This window comes from Saccostrea echinata, unplaced genomic scaffold (assembly GCF_033153115.1).
Source record: "Saccostrea echinata isolate AGI-Se365-2 ecotype Australia unplaced genomic scaffold, CSIRO_AGI_Sech_v1 ptg000029l, whole genome shotgun sequence".
Classification (NCBI taxonomy): Eukaryota; Metazoa; Mollusca; class Bivalvia; order Ostreida; family Ostreidae; genus Saccostrea; species Saccostrea echinata.
In genome coordinates, this window is record NW_026889778.1 from 43120181 (window position 1) to 43137410 (window position 17230).

The 17230-nt window shown below is 34.2% G+C and overlaps 1 protein-coding gene across 1 annotated transcript in view; it reads left to right on the forward strand.

The window, feature by feature from the left end:
* Positions 1-1643: 1643 nt before the first annotated feature.
* Positions 1644-17230, forward strand: part of LOC133195977 (uncharacterized) — a 68438-nt gene continuing 52851 nt past the window's right edge. Inside the window, exons 1-4 of the mRNA XM_061331967.1 lie at positions 1644-1730; positions 3368-3445; positions 4750-4917; positions 6483-6684. Of these exons, the coding sequence (XP_061187951.1) occupies positions 4843-4917; positions 6483-6684 (277 nt within the window). The 5' untranslated portion in view covers positions 1644-1730; positions 3368-3445; positions 4750-4842. The remainder of the gene's footprint in view (positions 1731-3367; positions 3446-4749; positions 4918-6482; positions 6685-17230) is intronic.

Below are 17230 nucleotides of genomic sequence, written 5' to 3' on the forward strand. Positions count from 1 at the left end.
GTGGAATGGGCTGATTTTAGGGCATAGATGGGAACAAGAGTGTCTGGGGATAAGAATTAAAATTTCAAATATTGAGAAATATTGCCTTTGAATGCGTAGTAGGAAGGGTGTAAATAGGCCATGTTTACCTTCTTCTCAAGGGGTACATGTAAGTTAAATATGCAGGGTATGGGGTAACTCTTAGAGGGACTTGTACACTATAGATTCTCCTTAGATTTAAAAATATTTTAAGGCTATAATAAAAAAGAAATCGCTAAATTTCAAGATATATTTAATTAATTCTAAATAAAATTTAAATAAATTCCACATGCAAAAAGGTAGAAGAACGCGTGGTAGCAAAATAATATTGAGCATATTAAAGGAAATAAATACTATAATTATCAATGACATCCGAGGAAAATATTGTAAAAGTTTTTTTTTTTTTTAGATCCACCTCTGCAAGATTCTGCCATAAATGTCTCGAATCACTCTTAGGGGAATATCGGTGATTAGCGTTAATAGCACTTGTATTGAGTTCAGCTCAAAGCTAAATCGGACGGGATTTCTTGGGATGTTGTGTTAGCGTGACAGCGTGTTGTGTGTAATCGCGACGGCGTGTTGTGCGAACTTGTGTTAGCGTGACAGCGTGTTGTGTGTTAGCGCGACGGGGTGTTTTTTTTTTTTGAACGCGCTGTTGAGCTTTTGAAAATGGCCCTATCCGGACACCATAGGAGGGGGAGAGATGTCAAATTGATAAATAAAACACAGATGCTGAAACATCAAAGTAAAAGTAAAATACATAAATTCACTCCTTGACACTTAGAATGGAATTTTCATTGATTGAAACGCCGCGGTTAAGCGCCTCTCCTCACCCCTCTTACACACACGCACGCAGGCATTTTGCTGCCAAATTTATTTCATCCTTATTTTTTTTTTTACTGTCCGGCAAGGAGAGAGAATGCACCCACGCCATTCTCACGAAATACATATTTTTTTTTTTTGACGTTGAGACAGTTTTTCCATTTTTATAATTTTGGCGTGTCAAGTTTTTCACGCAGTTTTGTTTTCAAAATGTTTTATTTTGTTTGCTTGTTAATTATTTTTTGGCTGACCACTTTCAAAAACGAAATTTCTTGTTCACGGTACATATTGTCTGTTATTAATTTTCAATCTAAATTTGTCATGTAATCATTTTCAACTTTAGATTGAAAATTAATAAAAGACAATATATATTATAAAGCAATGTATGTACAAGTTAGTGTAGAATGACAGTTGAAATGCAGTGCCCCCCCCCCTCTAAAATGATATATCATTAATGCATATATTAATGCATATATGATTTCCTCAATGTTCTCTAGCGCGAAATTTTAATTTCCATTCTTATTAAAATTACCTGTGATTTAAACTTGTACAAACGATTTTTGTTTAAAATTTGCTTTTTAACCTCTTTGCGTTTATTGACCTAGGGTCCGTTTTACAAAAGAACTTACATCGTGCTAAACCAATACTTTAGAGAAAAGGGTGTTTTCTAAAAACTTTTTTTTTAAGATTCGCGTTCTTTTGCGTCTTTCAAGAACTGTAAAAAACTTTTCTTGTCGCCCGTTTGGGTTTTGGATGTTAGTATTCGGGGATTTCCGTAATCAGAACGATGGAAATTTGAAAGTATATAAAATGGATGAAAAGTTGCTACCGGAGGATTTTTATCATTATATAAGAATTATCTGGAGAGAAGAGGGTTCTCAATTCAGCTGGTAAGCATTGCATATAACTTTTAAAAGGGAAAAATCGTGTCGGGGGCACGGAAAGGGGCGAATGCAGTTGCAAGCCTTGTTTCATTTGAGATAGGCCTATGTCATTCTTATTATCTTAAAAACGTGGATAATATCAAATTTCTGTGGCAATCTAATTTTATTAAGAAGTTTATAAATGGTCGTTTGGTATCAAAGGAACGTCAATTCTATGAAAAATCAGATCTACTTGATAGGGCGAGTCTATCTTTGATCAGCTGTTGATACAAAGACTTTGACGGGGGTTATTATTATGTAATGGTCCTGTGTATTTCCAATAGAATTGGCTGTAAAACTGTTGGGGTAAGTCATATTTAGACAGATACACCCTTGGGTAACCGTATTGTAGATTCAAGTTTGTTCAAATCAGCACCCCAAGGGGGATTGGACCACTTAGACACTGTTAGATATTTAAACCTTTCAATACTGAACTGATTTCTGCTTTTCTCTATATGTCTTTTGCATATTAAATCCTACTCGGTCATTCTATGTTAAATGGACCAATTCAGAGTAAAAAACATGAAAAAAAATAGTTGCTTCAAATAGCAAAATGAACATCATAATTCTCTAAAGGACCTATCAGTGAACTTGAAAACAAAGAAATGTCCACAAATCTGGTATCATTAACTTTTTACAAGAATTTCAAGATACCATTGATTTTAAGGTAATGTTACGGAAGTTAATGCATGATTAAGCCTTATTATTTTTTAAAATAAAGCTGAATTTGACCAATTTTTCGTTTCTGATGTTTAGTAAAGAACGCTAAAGTATGATTCATGAAGTCTCGCATGAATCTGAATTTAAATTAAATTTTTGGGAAAAATATCGTTATGGAAGTTAATTTCCAGCAATAAAAGTTAAAATTATATCTTCAATAGTTAAAATCAAAGTTTGTTTTAGGATATTAAACAAAAGTATGAAGCATTTTGTTCCCAAAATAATCAAAAATTTTATACATTAAATGCAAAAACTTTCCTGAATTACCGTTACGGAAGTTAAATTTTTAAGAGAGACAACTGTTTTTGTCTAATTCATTTTGTTATGTCGAAAATGTCTGACTCGCAACTAGAATGGATGATATAAGGTTCCGTGGTCACTGTTAGATAAGTTTCAGTTCTTTTTAAAATCTGCATTCTGTGCGTGAAATTTAAAACAAAATCGTTACGGAAGTTAATCGATTTTAAGCGACATGCTTATAAATTGGCATGTAAGGAGATACATGTATATGCATTTCTTTGCAAGAAGTGGTTTGATTTCTTTTTATATAGGATAAAAGACATTTTTTAACATTCATTGCACTCTATTCGGAACGATTTTATGGCAGAAAATTTCATCTTGAAATTTGTATATAAACATGATAAATGAAGCAACATTAAGATTTGCAGTGGAATACGTTTTTCAACATTACATTATGTTCATATCAAAACTTTAACTGCATATATATCGATGAATATTTACAAAAGCATGTGTGTATTTTAAGTCTTAGAGTTGAAATCGACCTTTAAATTTTTAATTAAGATATTACAACGGTGCATTTGCAAGCGACATAAAAAATTCTTAATTGGTCATGTTTTTGTAGAATGACTGTACTTTTGTTTTAGGTTCCCTCTTTCCCATGCCTGATGTCCGAGAAGAGATGGTTGATCATTAAAAGTTTTTCTTCTTCAATTTCATTATAAGTATACAATTTTTACATATTCTTCGTATTCTTTTTGTTCTAGGTATAACTTATGTCAAGGGTGTAAACTTTTTTAATTAACAGTTCTTGGATAAGAGAAAACTCCGGACAACTGTTCAATGTAATTTATTTATTTTCCATCGACATGATGGTAATTTGATGCAGTATTTAGGTTATATCATCAATGACATGGTGATCTACAATAAATATGAAAACTTACATACCGTCCATTCACACATTAAATATTTAAATGAAATTTATATCAAATATTTAATTCATAAATTAATTTACTGAAAATATATAATAGTTTAATTAAAATATCTTACCACGTAGACAGAATTTACGCTCCTAATTATAAGGCTAAGTTACGGATAATAACAGTCCTCGTAACGTCCGTCTATATCAGAGGGTTTTCATAAAGTGATTTAAAATAATATTACTGCATGCAAAGGTTAATAAAATTCGCGCCAGCCATGCGCAATGACTGGAAAAACCTGTCAAACACACCCATACACATACCATACTCACCGTATGACATCAGAGGTCATGAACTTTCAAACCATGAATGAATGAATAAATGAGATGACGCATGCACCAATTATCATACATAGTAACATATAGTAAATAATCCTGTGACACTTATATCTGCCAAATTCAAGACATGTCGTGGTTGAGAGAGATGGTGTTAAAACGTAGATTCAATCAGTGTTGATTGTAGCTGCAGATCTGAAGACTGCTGGTCTAAAAAAAAAAATGGAAGGTTGTCCATCCCAACATTTTCAGACAAGCAAGCAACAGATCTGCAGCTATGCTGATTGGCATAAATATTTACTGAATAATCCATTCTTTAATGCATGTTGTTTATATAGTTTATTCAGGGATGTATATATTAACTGGATCATGTGGATAGGCAACTCCTTTCATGCCATGTTTATTTACCCTAAAATGTCACACACAACAAGTTTTTCAAACTACTTATATTCCCAGAAAAAAATTTTAGTATTTGATAAATGTAATCTGTTCTTATTTTATAAAGAGAGATAGATTTTTAATAAATCTCAAACTTTGAAAAATGAGCATGTAATATGAAAATAATTCAAGAAGGATATTTTGAAGAATATAGAGCTTACATACCCTGGTACATACCGGTAGTTTCATTTCTAATTCAATGAGAACAAGGTAAACATGTTTTTAATACCTTTTGATGTCCTTAATTTACATGTACTTGGTTGCTGTATATTGGATTTGAATTTTACTTTGGATTTTCCAATATCTTTTCTGTATTATTTTTTTTTTCATTCCTAGGTAAATATGCAGCTACTGTAGAATTCCCCTTGAGCAACAGTTTTAAAAGAGGATTATAGAGAAAGAACTATATTCAACTTTCCAATTACTACCATGGCCATATTCCTAAGCATGCTGGTTTACATGGGAGTACTACTCTTTTTCATTGGAATTCCTTCTCACAAATGTGTAAGAGTATAAAATCATGTTAAAGATATTTTTGAATTGTTTTTTTTACAGTTACAAATTTTTGATTAATTAATGTTTGAACCATTTTAAAACATGTTCAACATGTTCAAACTGACAAAACTTTTTCATAGAAATAAAATAATTTTCAAGTTTGTGTACATGCGTTCAGGCATCACAACAGGTAAAATTGTGGAAACAATGCTTAGGTACAATAATAACAGTATTTTATTTAACAGAAATGTAACAAAACTTATTCATGTTATTACAGAAATGGAAAAAAAAAATTCAAAATTTGTGGAAATGTGATATTCCCAGTTAAAATTGTTCTAAATATTTATCCACATAATTTTTTTTTTAAAGTAATTTTTAAATTGTCGTTGTGAAGATTAAAATCAAAGTCCTGGGGACTGAGTTTAGGGTACTACTGGGGAAATGCTAAAGAATATAATACAGGATTATACATTAATTATTACATATATAACAAAAAAAAATATTACATCTCAGAACAATGATAAGGCATAGATGCAAGTATTAATTAGAAATTCAAGGTCAGTTTTTAGCTTTCCTAAACCAAAGAATCAAGAGACCTTTATTGATGATAGAGTATTATGCATGGGTCCATCTGTTTGGTTTATTTTATTTGTCAACTTTCAATATTTTTTATCTTCAACTCGAGAAACTCTGGACCAGTCAGAAATATTACACTGTTCCTTAATTTAAGTGATTAAGATTTTTGTGCCCCTGCACTGAAATGGGCTGGCATAGACAGTGTTTCCCCTTTCTGTCCATGATTATGTTACCCTGTCAATCCATCATTGTCATTCACTGATTCATCTTAGTTTTCCGGACCTTTTTTCGCTCTGCTTAGATGAGCTGATTTTTGGTACGACTTTTGATATTGATAATATGACCCCTCTCTGTCCATCATCCCAACACTCAATCATTCCGTCATTCTGTCATTATGATAGTAAGTTTTGGGGACTTTATTTCGCTGTGCTTGTAGATAATAAACAGATTTTTAATATGTCGCTTGATATTCTAAATGCATTCATGTCACACTGACACATCTACTTTAAAGTGCAGAAGATCTTAGTATGTGATGGTAAGGTGTCTGTCATCCATCTGTTTATTTGTAAACAATCATTCAAAATGCTACTCCTCCTCAGTTTTGGTCCAGTTTTATTGAAAATTTCTAAACAAGTATACTAAACCAAAATATATAGAAAAAGCATGTAACATTTTATATTAGTTTTTTTTTAATTTCAAAAAATGGTGTTGCCATGGTTTTTAAATAATATAAATTTCTTTGAAATTATTTCAAACTGATTCTTTTCTTACAGTATTACTCTGATTTCAATAAAACTTTGTACACAAGTAAACTACACTAAGATACATAATTTTCTTTATTAAAATTAATGTATGATTTTATTGCCATGGTTATGATAAATAGAAATTTCTTTAAATTCTTTAAAAACACTACCTCTTCTACACTTTTAGTCCAATATTGCAATAAAACTTGCAACACAACAAGATTAAACCCAAGATCTTTATTCTGTTTTTCATAGATGACATTGTCAGGATACAGAATGGAGGTGTATCCAGTTACATCTTGTCCAAAAAATGACACTGAGTGGCAGAGAGCTTCTAGAAAGCTTAATTGTTCTGAGATCGTTGGGAAACCTAACCATTATCACTGCCTCCCAATCCATGATTTAAGCCAGCTTGTACAGTTCTGTTATAATAGACTCAGTGGACTTGTTGAATCTGGTAAATATAGCATTCATTCAGCTGTTAAATTTCTGATCAAAGAGTGTCCGGCGTCCATCTGTAAAGATGTAATTTATGATCAATTGCTGCATGTTCTGTCACATGATATAGGTGGACCTTGAGTTTCAATTCTATTACGATTTTATGACAGCAGTAAGGGTAGGTGGGGATAGGATGAAAATATGGTATAAAAAATGAATTAAAACTATATCCATCTTTCCATTTTTGAATATCTACAGACCCTGAAACGTGCTACTACCCCCAAAAAGCGTGTGACTTTCTGGCGTTTTTCATTTCGTGCAAACCGTGTAGCGTTTCGTGTAAACTGTGCAGCGTTTCGTGCAAACCGTGTAGCGTTTTGTGTAAACCGTGCAGCGTTTCATGTAAGCTCCAAAGCATTTCGTGCAAACCGTGTATTGAGCGTGCGAGAAGCGTGTGAGAAACGTGCGACTTTCATGTAAGAACCGTGTGAGAAACGTGCGACTTTCATGCAAGAATCGTGTGAGATACGTGTAGGATTCATTCGGAAGTCCTTTTATTTTATATATGACTATTGTTGGATCAACATGTCATTCTGTGTTGTTTGTAACTAATATTATTCGGATATATCATACCAGTGGTATTTTAAGAGTGAAAAAAAATACAAAAACAACAAAATAAAATTATTCGGTAATGTATTACATATTCGTTTGATTTTCATTCTTTATTTATTTAAATAAAGATGGACAGAAAATGTGTTAAAAGTAATTAATTATATGCACATCAATTTTAAGGTCATTGATTCAATACATTTTTTTAAAGGGAGCAATGCTGAATATTTTTTTTAAAGAAAATTCACTAGGAATCCGGTTCTTGTCCTTTTCACTAATTTATTTGAATATCTTCACCATTGTACATGGGATAGAGAGATTACAAGAACATATCGGTGATTAATACAAAATAATAGATAGATACATGTATCGCTGGTGTAATAAAAAATAAAATGCAAAATTAAGTGCGTTGCTATAAATGTGAAGTATAGGAATTCTAGGCCGGGGAGCACAGTTAATTGGTTTTCTTTTAAACGAACATATTTTTCTTATATTACAAGATTGTGATACAAATAATTTTGAAAACGATGAGTCATTTATTGTCTTTTTATGCATAAAATCGGTTGATTAATAAAAGTAATATAAATGAATTATAATTCACATGCATCGGCACCCTTAAAAATATATTGGAATCTTCTTTACACTATCAACACTGTTCTTACGACTCAAGGTCATTTACAACAGCGATCATGGACTCTGCGTGCCAGGACTGAAAACTTATTCTGCTATTATCTCTTGTCAATCATAGCTACACTGTAAGATGACACCCGACAATAACGATCGATTAATTAAACGGTCATACCGTTGATTTTATTTCTTAAATTTATCCAATTGTCTGTAAACAGTGAATTAATTTGCCAGTGTATTCGTGAATAAAATGATATAAAGAAATAAATCCTATATAATTATATATTGATTGTTTTTATTCATCACGCAGTTCTAGAGCATAATTTTTTTTAGTTTTTAGGACATAGGATATGTATACATATATATTGAATGTATTGTTAAGAGCCGCGACTATTGATTACATACAATGTAATTATTGATTTTTTTTTCTAGACGGGGTTTGAAATCAGGGATTTACATATAAAAGGTGGTGGGTATATTGATATTTGATAAACACAATACCGGAAAAGAGAACGAAAGAATTACAATTCATATCCCCCCGGCTTCTCTACCATATAAGATTTTAATGATAAATTAAAGTTTAACTCAGTAATGAAACGATATATTTACCATTCTGAATAAAGTGCATCTTAATGAATTACATGTTTCCGGTCCCGCTGGAGACATGAATATCTTCTTTTATTTCTTAGAACGGGCACTTGTTTCTATAATAATTTTTTTCCCGATTGTTTACTTACTGAAACAAGTGCCTGTTATATTTAGCCATGTACAGATTTGAAGACACAACAGTAAGATCTCGGTAATCTACCCCCCCCCCCCTTCCTCCTCCCTTCCTGCACAATGTCCCTGTTTCATGCAGTGTACATATTACATTTGCAAATTATAAACAGAGCCTAATTTAATCAAATGAAATTATTTTCCTACTAAATCAAAAAATTGCATAAATCAATCAATAATTAAAAAAGGAAAAAAAAATCAATCCGTTTACAGAAATCATACGCAATTTTATCAATATTTTTTTTTAAATATAACTGTGAAACTGAGTTTATTTATCAGTAAAAAAGACAGTAATGGAACGACTTTTTAATATCAAACTATAATTGTAAATACATTAAATGCTGTAAAAGATTATGGATTACAAATATAATTATTTTTTTTAGTGCGTAATTTAGAGTCTAGTGAAAAAAGTTTGACGATGATAAGCATTTCCTGGGCGGGTCACACACTCAATGACAACTATTAATTAATTACAACTGAACATTGAGTATTTTATCTGTTAATATAGTACTGGTGTAGCGAGTTTTAATCTTAACTTATTCTGAATGATTGTAATTCTTAACTACTCGTTGATTAATCCTTGATAATTAAAATAAAGTCTGAGAGATTCCGAATAAAAAATCCAGATCGAGACCAAAGCGTGCGAGAATTTTGTACAAAGCGTGTGAGAAACATGTACAAAGCGTTTCGTGCAGGCTTTCGTGTAAACCGTGCAGCCTTTCGTGCAAAGCGTTTCGTGTAAACCATGTAGCGTTTCGTGCAAACCGTGTAGCGTTTCGTGTAAACCGTGTAGCGTTTCGTGCAAACCGTGTAGCGAGCGTGTACCATTCGTGCAGCGTGCCTGTGGGGTAGTAGCGCGTTTCAGGGTCTGTAATATCAGCAATTATTTTTACAATTCATTTACTTGCAGAAATTACAACAATAAAGTAAGTATCAGGGATAAACACTGATAAAATTAACTCTGACAATCATGTTGTGTACATTAGTCGACTAAATATGTGTGTAAGCATTGGGAATTATTTATTTTTTCGATGTAGTGATATAAAAAAAAATATCTTGACAACAAATAGCAGTAAAAATAATAATTACAAGAGAAAAAAATGGCTAACCATCTTAAATTTATTTTATCATTAAAAGGTTTGCTATTTTAAGAGAATACGATATTGAACGACTTATTATATTGCTTATTTACTTGCAAAAATTAGTTCATTTGATTATGTTAATCGCACTTCATTTCTTTTATTTCAGTTAAGAAAAACAGACAAGCCAAATGCTTTTTTAACAAATTACATTCCATTAAAAACTAACAAAACAAAAATTTCTTACTGCACAATCATGTACGATTAAAACCACAAATGATTGAGCCTGATACACGCACGATCTCTCAAGTTTCATGAACTATCAGGCACGTTACATAAACAATTCTACACGATTGGTTTGTTAACAATAACGTTGCAGCCACTGTAATTAAGAATTTGAGAAAATTTAATGGCATCTTTTATAAATCTTCTTTTCAAGAACCACTGTGCAAGAGAAGATGAAACTTATGTGAAAGCTTCATTAATTACTCTAATTAAAATTCAAGTTTGTTCATATCATAACCCAGGTAGGGTAGGGCGGGGCCACAAGAGGGGGTCAAAGTTTTACCTAGGAATATATAGGAACCATCTTGAAAGAAATATTTTTCTTGAGAAAAGCAAAGCCATGATTAGTCAAATTATAATAGAAGTATCCTCAGGTAGTGTAGATTCAACTTTGTTCAAATCATGACCCCAGGTGGTAGGGCGGGGCCACAAGAGGGGGTCGAAGTTAACCATAGGAATATATAAGAAATATCTTTAAAAATCTTCCTCTCAAGAACAGCTAAGCCATTATTTGTCATATTAATATAGAAGTATCCTCAGGTAGTGTAGATTCAAATTTGTTCAAATCATGACTCCTGGGGGTAGGACAGGGCCACAACAGTGGGTCAAGGTTTACATGAAAATAATTATATAGGTGTAATGGTCTAGGGCATTTGAGTAAAATGCATTGACGACTTCAAATAGTGGAATGACCTGACAACCCTTGGAATGTACTAGCCAAAGGGTATATAAGGCAATGCTTTGGGAAAGTTAGGCATTATTCTGAAGCTAGCTGAAGAAGTTGGATGATGAATCAGCAAAAAAAGAAGTAAGGTATTCCATCCCTAATAGCAACAGATTCAATGAAATTGAATACATAACAGATCTGTAGGGATTGAATACTCAGTATATTTAAGAAATAAAGTCCTGTCTGTCCGTCTGTCCGTCTGTAAACTTTTCACATTTTCATCTTCTTCTCAAGAACCACTGGGCCAAATTCAACCAAACTTGCCACAAAGTATCCTTGGGTAAAGGGGATTCAAGTTTGTTCAAATGAAGGACCACACCCTCTTGCAAGGGGAGATAATTAGGAATTAGTGAAAAAATAATGGCATCATTTAAAAATCTTCTTCTCAAGAACCACTGGGCCAGGAAAGATGAAAGTTATGTGGAAACATCCTCAGGTAGTGTAGATTCAAGTTTGTTCAAATCATGACCCCCGGGGGTAGGGTGGGGCCACAATGGGGGATCAAAGTTTTACATAGAAATATATAGGAAAATATCTTAAAAAATCTTCTTCTCAAGAACAGCAAAGCCATGATTGGTCATATTTATATGGAAGTATCTTCCGGTATTGTAGATTCAAGTTTGTTCAAATCATGACCCCCGGGGGTAGGATGGGGCCACAATGGGGGATCAAATTTTTACATAGAAATATATAGGAAAAATCTTTAAAAATCTTCTCAAGAAACGCAAAGCCATGATGAGTCATATTTATATGGAAGCATCCTCAGATAGTGTAGATTCAATTTTGTTCAAACCATGACCCCCGGGGGTAGGGCGGGGCCACAATAGAGGATCAAGTTTTACATAGAAATATATAGGAAAAATCTTTCAAAATCTTCTTCTCAAGAACAGCAAAGTCATGATGAGTCATATTTATATGGGAGCATCTTCAGGTATTGTAGATTCAAGTTTATTAAAATCATGACCCCCGGGGATAGGACTGGGCCACAATGGAGGATCAAAGTTTTACATAGAAATATATAGGAAAAATCTTTAAAAATCTTCTTCTCAAGAACAGCAAAGTCATGATGAGTCATATTTATATGGGAGCATCCTCAGGTAGTGTAGATTCAAGTTTGTTCAAACCATGACCTCCGGGGGTAGGGCGGGGCTACAGTGGAGGATCAAAGTTTTACATAGAAATATATAGGAAAAATCTTTAAAAATCTTCTTCTGAAGAACAGCAAAGCCATGATGAGTCATATTTATATGGAAGCATCTTCAGGTAGTGTAGATTCAAGTTTGTTCAAACCATGACCCCCGGGGGTAGGGCGGGGCCACAATGGAGGATCAAAGTTTTACATAGAAATATATAGGAAAAATCTTTTTCTCAGGAACAGCAAAGCCCAGATTGTTCATATTTATATGGGAAATTTCTTCTTCTGAAGAACTGCAAACCATGATTAGTCATTTTGATATGGAAGCATCCTCATGTAGTGTAAATTCAATTTTGTTCAAATGATGACCCCCAGGGTTGGGTGGGGCCCATTGGGGGATCGAAAGTTTTACATTAGAACATATAGAAAAAATATGTCTTCTCAAGAACAGGAAAGCTATGTTTAGTCATATTGATATGGAAGCATCCTCAGGTAGTGTAGATTTAAGTTCAAATGATGACCCCTGGGATAGGAAGGAGCCACAATGGGGGATCAAATTTTTACAAAGGAATATATGGGAAATTTTTTTAAAAATCTTCTCAAGTACAACAAAGCCATTTGTTATCTTGACATGGAAGCATCATTAGGTAGTTTAAAATTCAACCCCCCCCCCCCCCCCCCCCCCCCCCGGTAATCTTTTCAATACTGAACTGATTTGTGCTTTTGCCTAGCCAATGTGCTCAGGTGAGCGATATGGCCCATGGGCCTCTTGTTTTATGAATGTTGCAGGGTAACCTCCGAGGTCAAGAAATGTTTTGAGACCGCGGAGGTTATCCTGCATCATTCATGACAACAAGGACTTTATTTCTATTCTACTAACAGATCTAAAATATGGCTGATCGTTTCCTCTATAGAGAAACGAATTAGGTCACCATGTTGCGATTGCGCTGTTCCATTTAACACCAGAGGGTCAATTTGTTTGATATTTTTGCATCAGTTGCATAGAATGCAGACGATTTGAACTTTTGTTGGGTTAAAAATATCCTTTAATTATTTATAAATTTGTTTGTAACATATACTGGTTAATTTTTAAGAATGAAAAATATAACAAAATCAGTTGTCTGCTTTATCAGTAAAATCACGGAGTGTAAATGTTGTGGGGAGGTCTGTGGAACAGCCCACTTAGCTATAAAACCTGACATTTACAGTAGGGCTGGGCTGATACAACTTTTTCTATATCGCTACGTATCACGATATTTGAGCCACGATACGATATGTATCACGATATGTTGAACTGGTCACAAAATTTTTTTTTGTATTGAAATGAACGAAACATTTCTTCACAAATAAGAATAATATATTCAAAGAAGTTGTATATCTGTTTTAAATCAAAATCATTTTACACAAGTGGTATTAATTTTTAGGTCACCTGAGTAAACTCAGGTGACCTATTGCTATCCGTTTTCGTCCGTCATCGTACGTCGTGTGTCGTACGTCGTTCTTCGTTCGTCGGTCGTAAACTTTTGAACATTTTTAGCTTCTTCTCTGGAACCACTGAACCAATTACATCCAAATTTGGTATACAGCATTTATGGATGAAGGGGAACAAAAATTGTGTGAATTTCATGGTCCCTGCCCCCCTGGGGCCTGAGGGGTGGGGCTAAAACCACCAAAAATAATGCAATCTTTAAAAATCTTCTTCTTTACTCCTGGACATCAAGCAGTCAAACTGTTGGCATCATTGTAATAAGCATTGAGCCCTCTACCAAAATTATGAAATTCATGGCCCCAGGGTCAGGGGTTCTGGCCCCAGGGTGGGGCTATATAGATCATATAATGAAAGTGCATTATTTCTTTGAAAATCTTCTTCTCTGCTCCTGGGTATTAAATAAAGTTACTAAGTACATAGTTATGATGAGCAAGAGTGCCTCTTCCAAAATTGTGAAATTCATGGCCCCAGGGTCAGGGGTTCTGGTGTTCGAGCGGGGCTCTATAGATTATATAGTGAAAATGCATTAATTCTTTGAAAATCTTCTTCTCTGCTCCTGGGTATCAAATAAAGGAACTAAGTACATAGTTATGATAAGCAAGAGTGCCTCTTTCAAAATTGTGAAATTCATGGCCCCAGGGTCAGGGGTTCTGGTGTTAGGGCGGGGCTCTATAGATTATATAGTGAAAAAGCATTAATTCTTTGAAAACCTTCTTCTTTGCTCCTGGGTATTAAATAAAGTAACTAAGTACATAGTTATGATTAGCAAAAGTGCCTCTTTCAAAATTGTGAATTTCATGGCCCCAGGGTCAGGGGTTCTGGTGTTAGGGCGGGGCTCTATTGATTATATAGTGAAAAAGCATTAATTCTTTGAAAATCTTCTTCTCTGCTTCTGGATATTTTATAAAGTAACTAAGTACATAGTTATGATGAGCAAGAGTGCCTCTTCCAAAATTGTGAAATTCATGGCCCCAGGGTCAGGGGTTCTGGTGTTAGGGCGGGGCTCTATAGATTATATAGTGAAAAAGCATTAATTCTTTGAAAATCTTCTCCTCTGCTCCTGGGCATTAAGGTGATAAACTAAGTACATAGTTATGATGAGGAGGTGGGCCTCTTCCAGAATTGTGAAAGCCATGGCCCCAGGGTCAGGGGTTCTGGTGTTAGGGCGGGGCTCTATTGATTATATAGTGAAAATGCTTTAATTCTTTGAAAATCTTCTTCTCTGCTCCTGGGTATTATTTAAACAAACTAAGTGCATGGTTATGATGCATAAGGATGCCTTTTCAAAAATTGTGAATTTCATGGCCCCAGGGTCAGGGGTTCTGGTGTTAGGGCGGGGCTCTATTGATTATATAGTGAGAATGCATTGATTCTTTGAAAATCTTCTTCTCTGCTACTGGAGACTATTTAAACAAACTAAGTGCATGGTTATGATGCATAAGGATGCCTTTTCCAAAATTGTGAATTTCATGGCCCCAGGGTCAGGGGTTCTGGTGTTAGGGCGAGGCTCTATAGATTATATAGTGAAAAAGCATTGATTCTTTGAAAATCTTCTCCTCTGCTCCTGGGCATTAAGGTGATAAACTAAGTACATAGTTATGATGAGGAGGTGGGCCTCTTCCAGAATTGTGAAAGCCATGGCCCCAGGGTCAGGGGTTCTGGTGTTAGGGCGGGGCTCTATTGATTATATAGTGAAAATGCTTTAATTCTTTGAAAATCTTCTTCTCTGCTCCTGGGTATTATTTAAACAAACTAAGTGCATGGTTATGATGCATAAGGATGCCTTTTCAAAAATTGTGAATTTCATGGCCCCAGGGTCAGGGGTTCTGGTGTTAGGGCGGGGCTCTATAGATTATATAGTGAGAATGCATTGATTCTTTGAAAATCTTCTTCTCTGCTACTGGAGACTATTTAAACAAACTAAGTGCATGGTTATGATGCATAAGGATGCCTTTTCCAAAATTGTGAATTTCATGGCCCCAGGGTCAGGGGTTCTGGTGTTAGGGCGGGGCTCTATAGATTATATAGTGAAAAAGCATTAATTCTTTGAAAATCTTCTCCTCTGCTCCTGGGCATTAAGGTGATAAACTAAGTACATAGTTATGATGAGGAGGTGGGCTTCTTCCAGAATTGTGAAAGCCATGGCCCCTAGGTCAGGGGTTCTGGTGTTAGGGCGGGGCTCTATTGATTATATAGTGAAAATGCTTTAATTCTTTGAAAATCTTCTTCTCTGCTCCTGGGTATTATTTAAACAAACTAAGTGCATGGTTATGATGCATAAGGATGCCTTTTCAAAAATTGTGAATTTCATGGCCCCAGGGTCAGGGGTTCTGGTGTTAGGGTGGGGCTCTATTGGTTATATAGTGAAAATGCATTGATTCTTTGAAAATCTTCTTCTCTGCTACTGGAGACTATTTAAACAAACTAAGTGCATGGTTATGATGCATAAGGATGCCTTTTCCAAAATTGTGAATTTCATGGCCCCAGGGTTAGGGGTTCTGGTGTTAGGGCGAGGCTCTATTGATTATATAGTGAAAATGCATTGATTCTTTGAAAATCTTCTCTGCTACTGGAGATTATTTAAACAAACTAAGTGCATGATTATGATAGACAAGGATGCCTCTTCCAAAATTTTTAAATATATCTCCTCAGTTTTTGGGGTTCTTGAGGAGGGGGGGGGGTTTGCTTAGCTATGATGAAAATGGGAGCTTCGAACAGAATTTTTAAATCTTGTGGTCATAGGGTCAGGGGTTCTGGCATAACGGGGGGGGGGGGGGGCTTTTGATAATATAGTGGAAAAGTGTTAATTCTTTGAAGTCCATAGTAATGAAGATGAGGGTAACTCTTCCAAATTTGTAAATTTCTTGACCCTTGGTCTTGGGTTCTGGTGTTAGGGTAAGGCTTTGTTGAATCTGTAGTGAAAATGCATTGTACCTGTGAAATTCTACTCTGCTTCTGGGCATATCAGAAGCAAACTGAGTAAAAGTTTAAATGATATGAGTAAGCGTATTTCTACCAGATTTTTAAACATCTGGACCATTCGTCTAAGCATTCTGGTCCTGGGCAGGGCTCTATTAATTTGTATTCTACTGAGAGAAGTTATTCCCCTTTTCCATTCACCTTTGATAATTTATCACTGTAAATAATGTATTTGAAAGGTTAATAGAATAAGATAATTATGCAAGAATGTTTATCGTATAATTAAAAAAGTACTTTCTTAGTTTTAATAATCAGGTAGACCTGTGTAAGTAATAGATAAATAAAAATGAGACAAAAATAACTTATTAAAAGTTCTTCAAAAACCATAAGAGAGGTCAATGCTAGAGGTCTTAATATGGGTTTAAAAATAGTACAGAAGCACTAATAGTTTGTTAATAGGCTGCATGGTGATAGTGTTAAGTGGGGGACAGATTAGAACTCAATTTCTGAGTTGATAGTGAATACTAGACTAATTATTTTGTTGATCCTGATCTTCCTACTTCTCTTGTTTTTGTTCCTCTGCTCTGCCTTCGGGTATTAAGTAATCAAAGTAAGCATGCTAACTGTATAGTTATGATGAGCAATAGTGCTTCTTTCAAAATTGTGAATTACATGGCCTCTGGTTTAAAATACAAACCAAATTCAATTGTTGGAAAGTTGTTACACGATACTCAGGTGACCTATAAGGCCCGTGGGCCTCTTGTTATGTATTTTATATTTATATTTAGCATATTTATTTTATATATTTAATCAAAATGTTAAGTAAACAAAGAAAAACATGATTCAAATTTTTTTTGATGATATTTTGAGATTTTCGATATGCATATCATCCTCACATTGAATCAATATTATCGATTT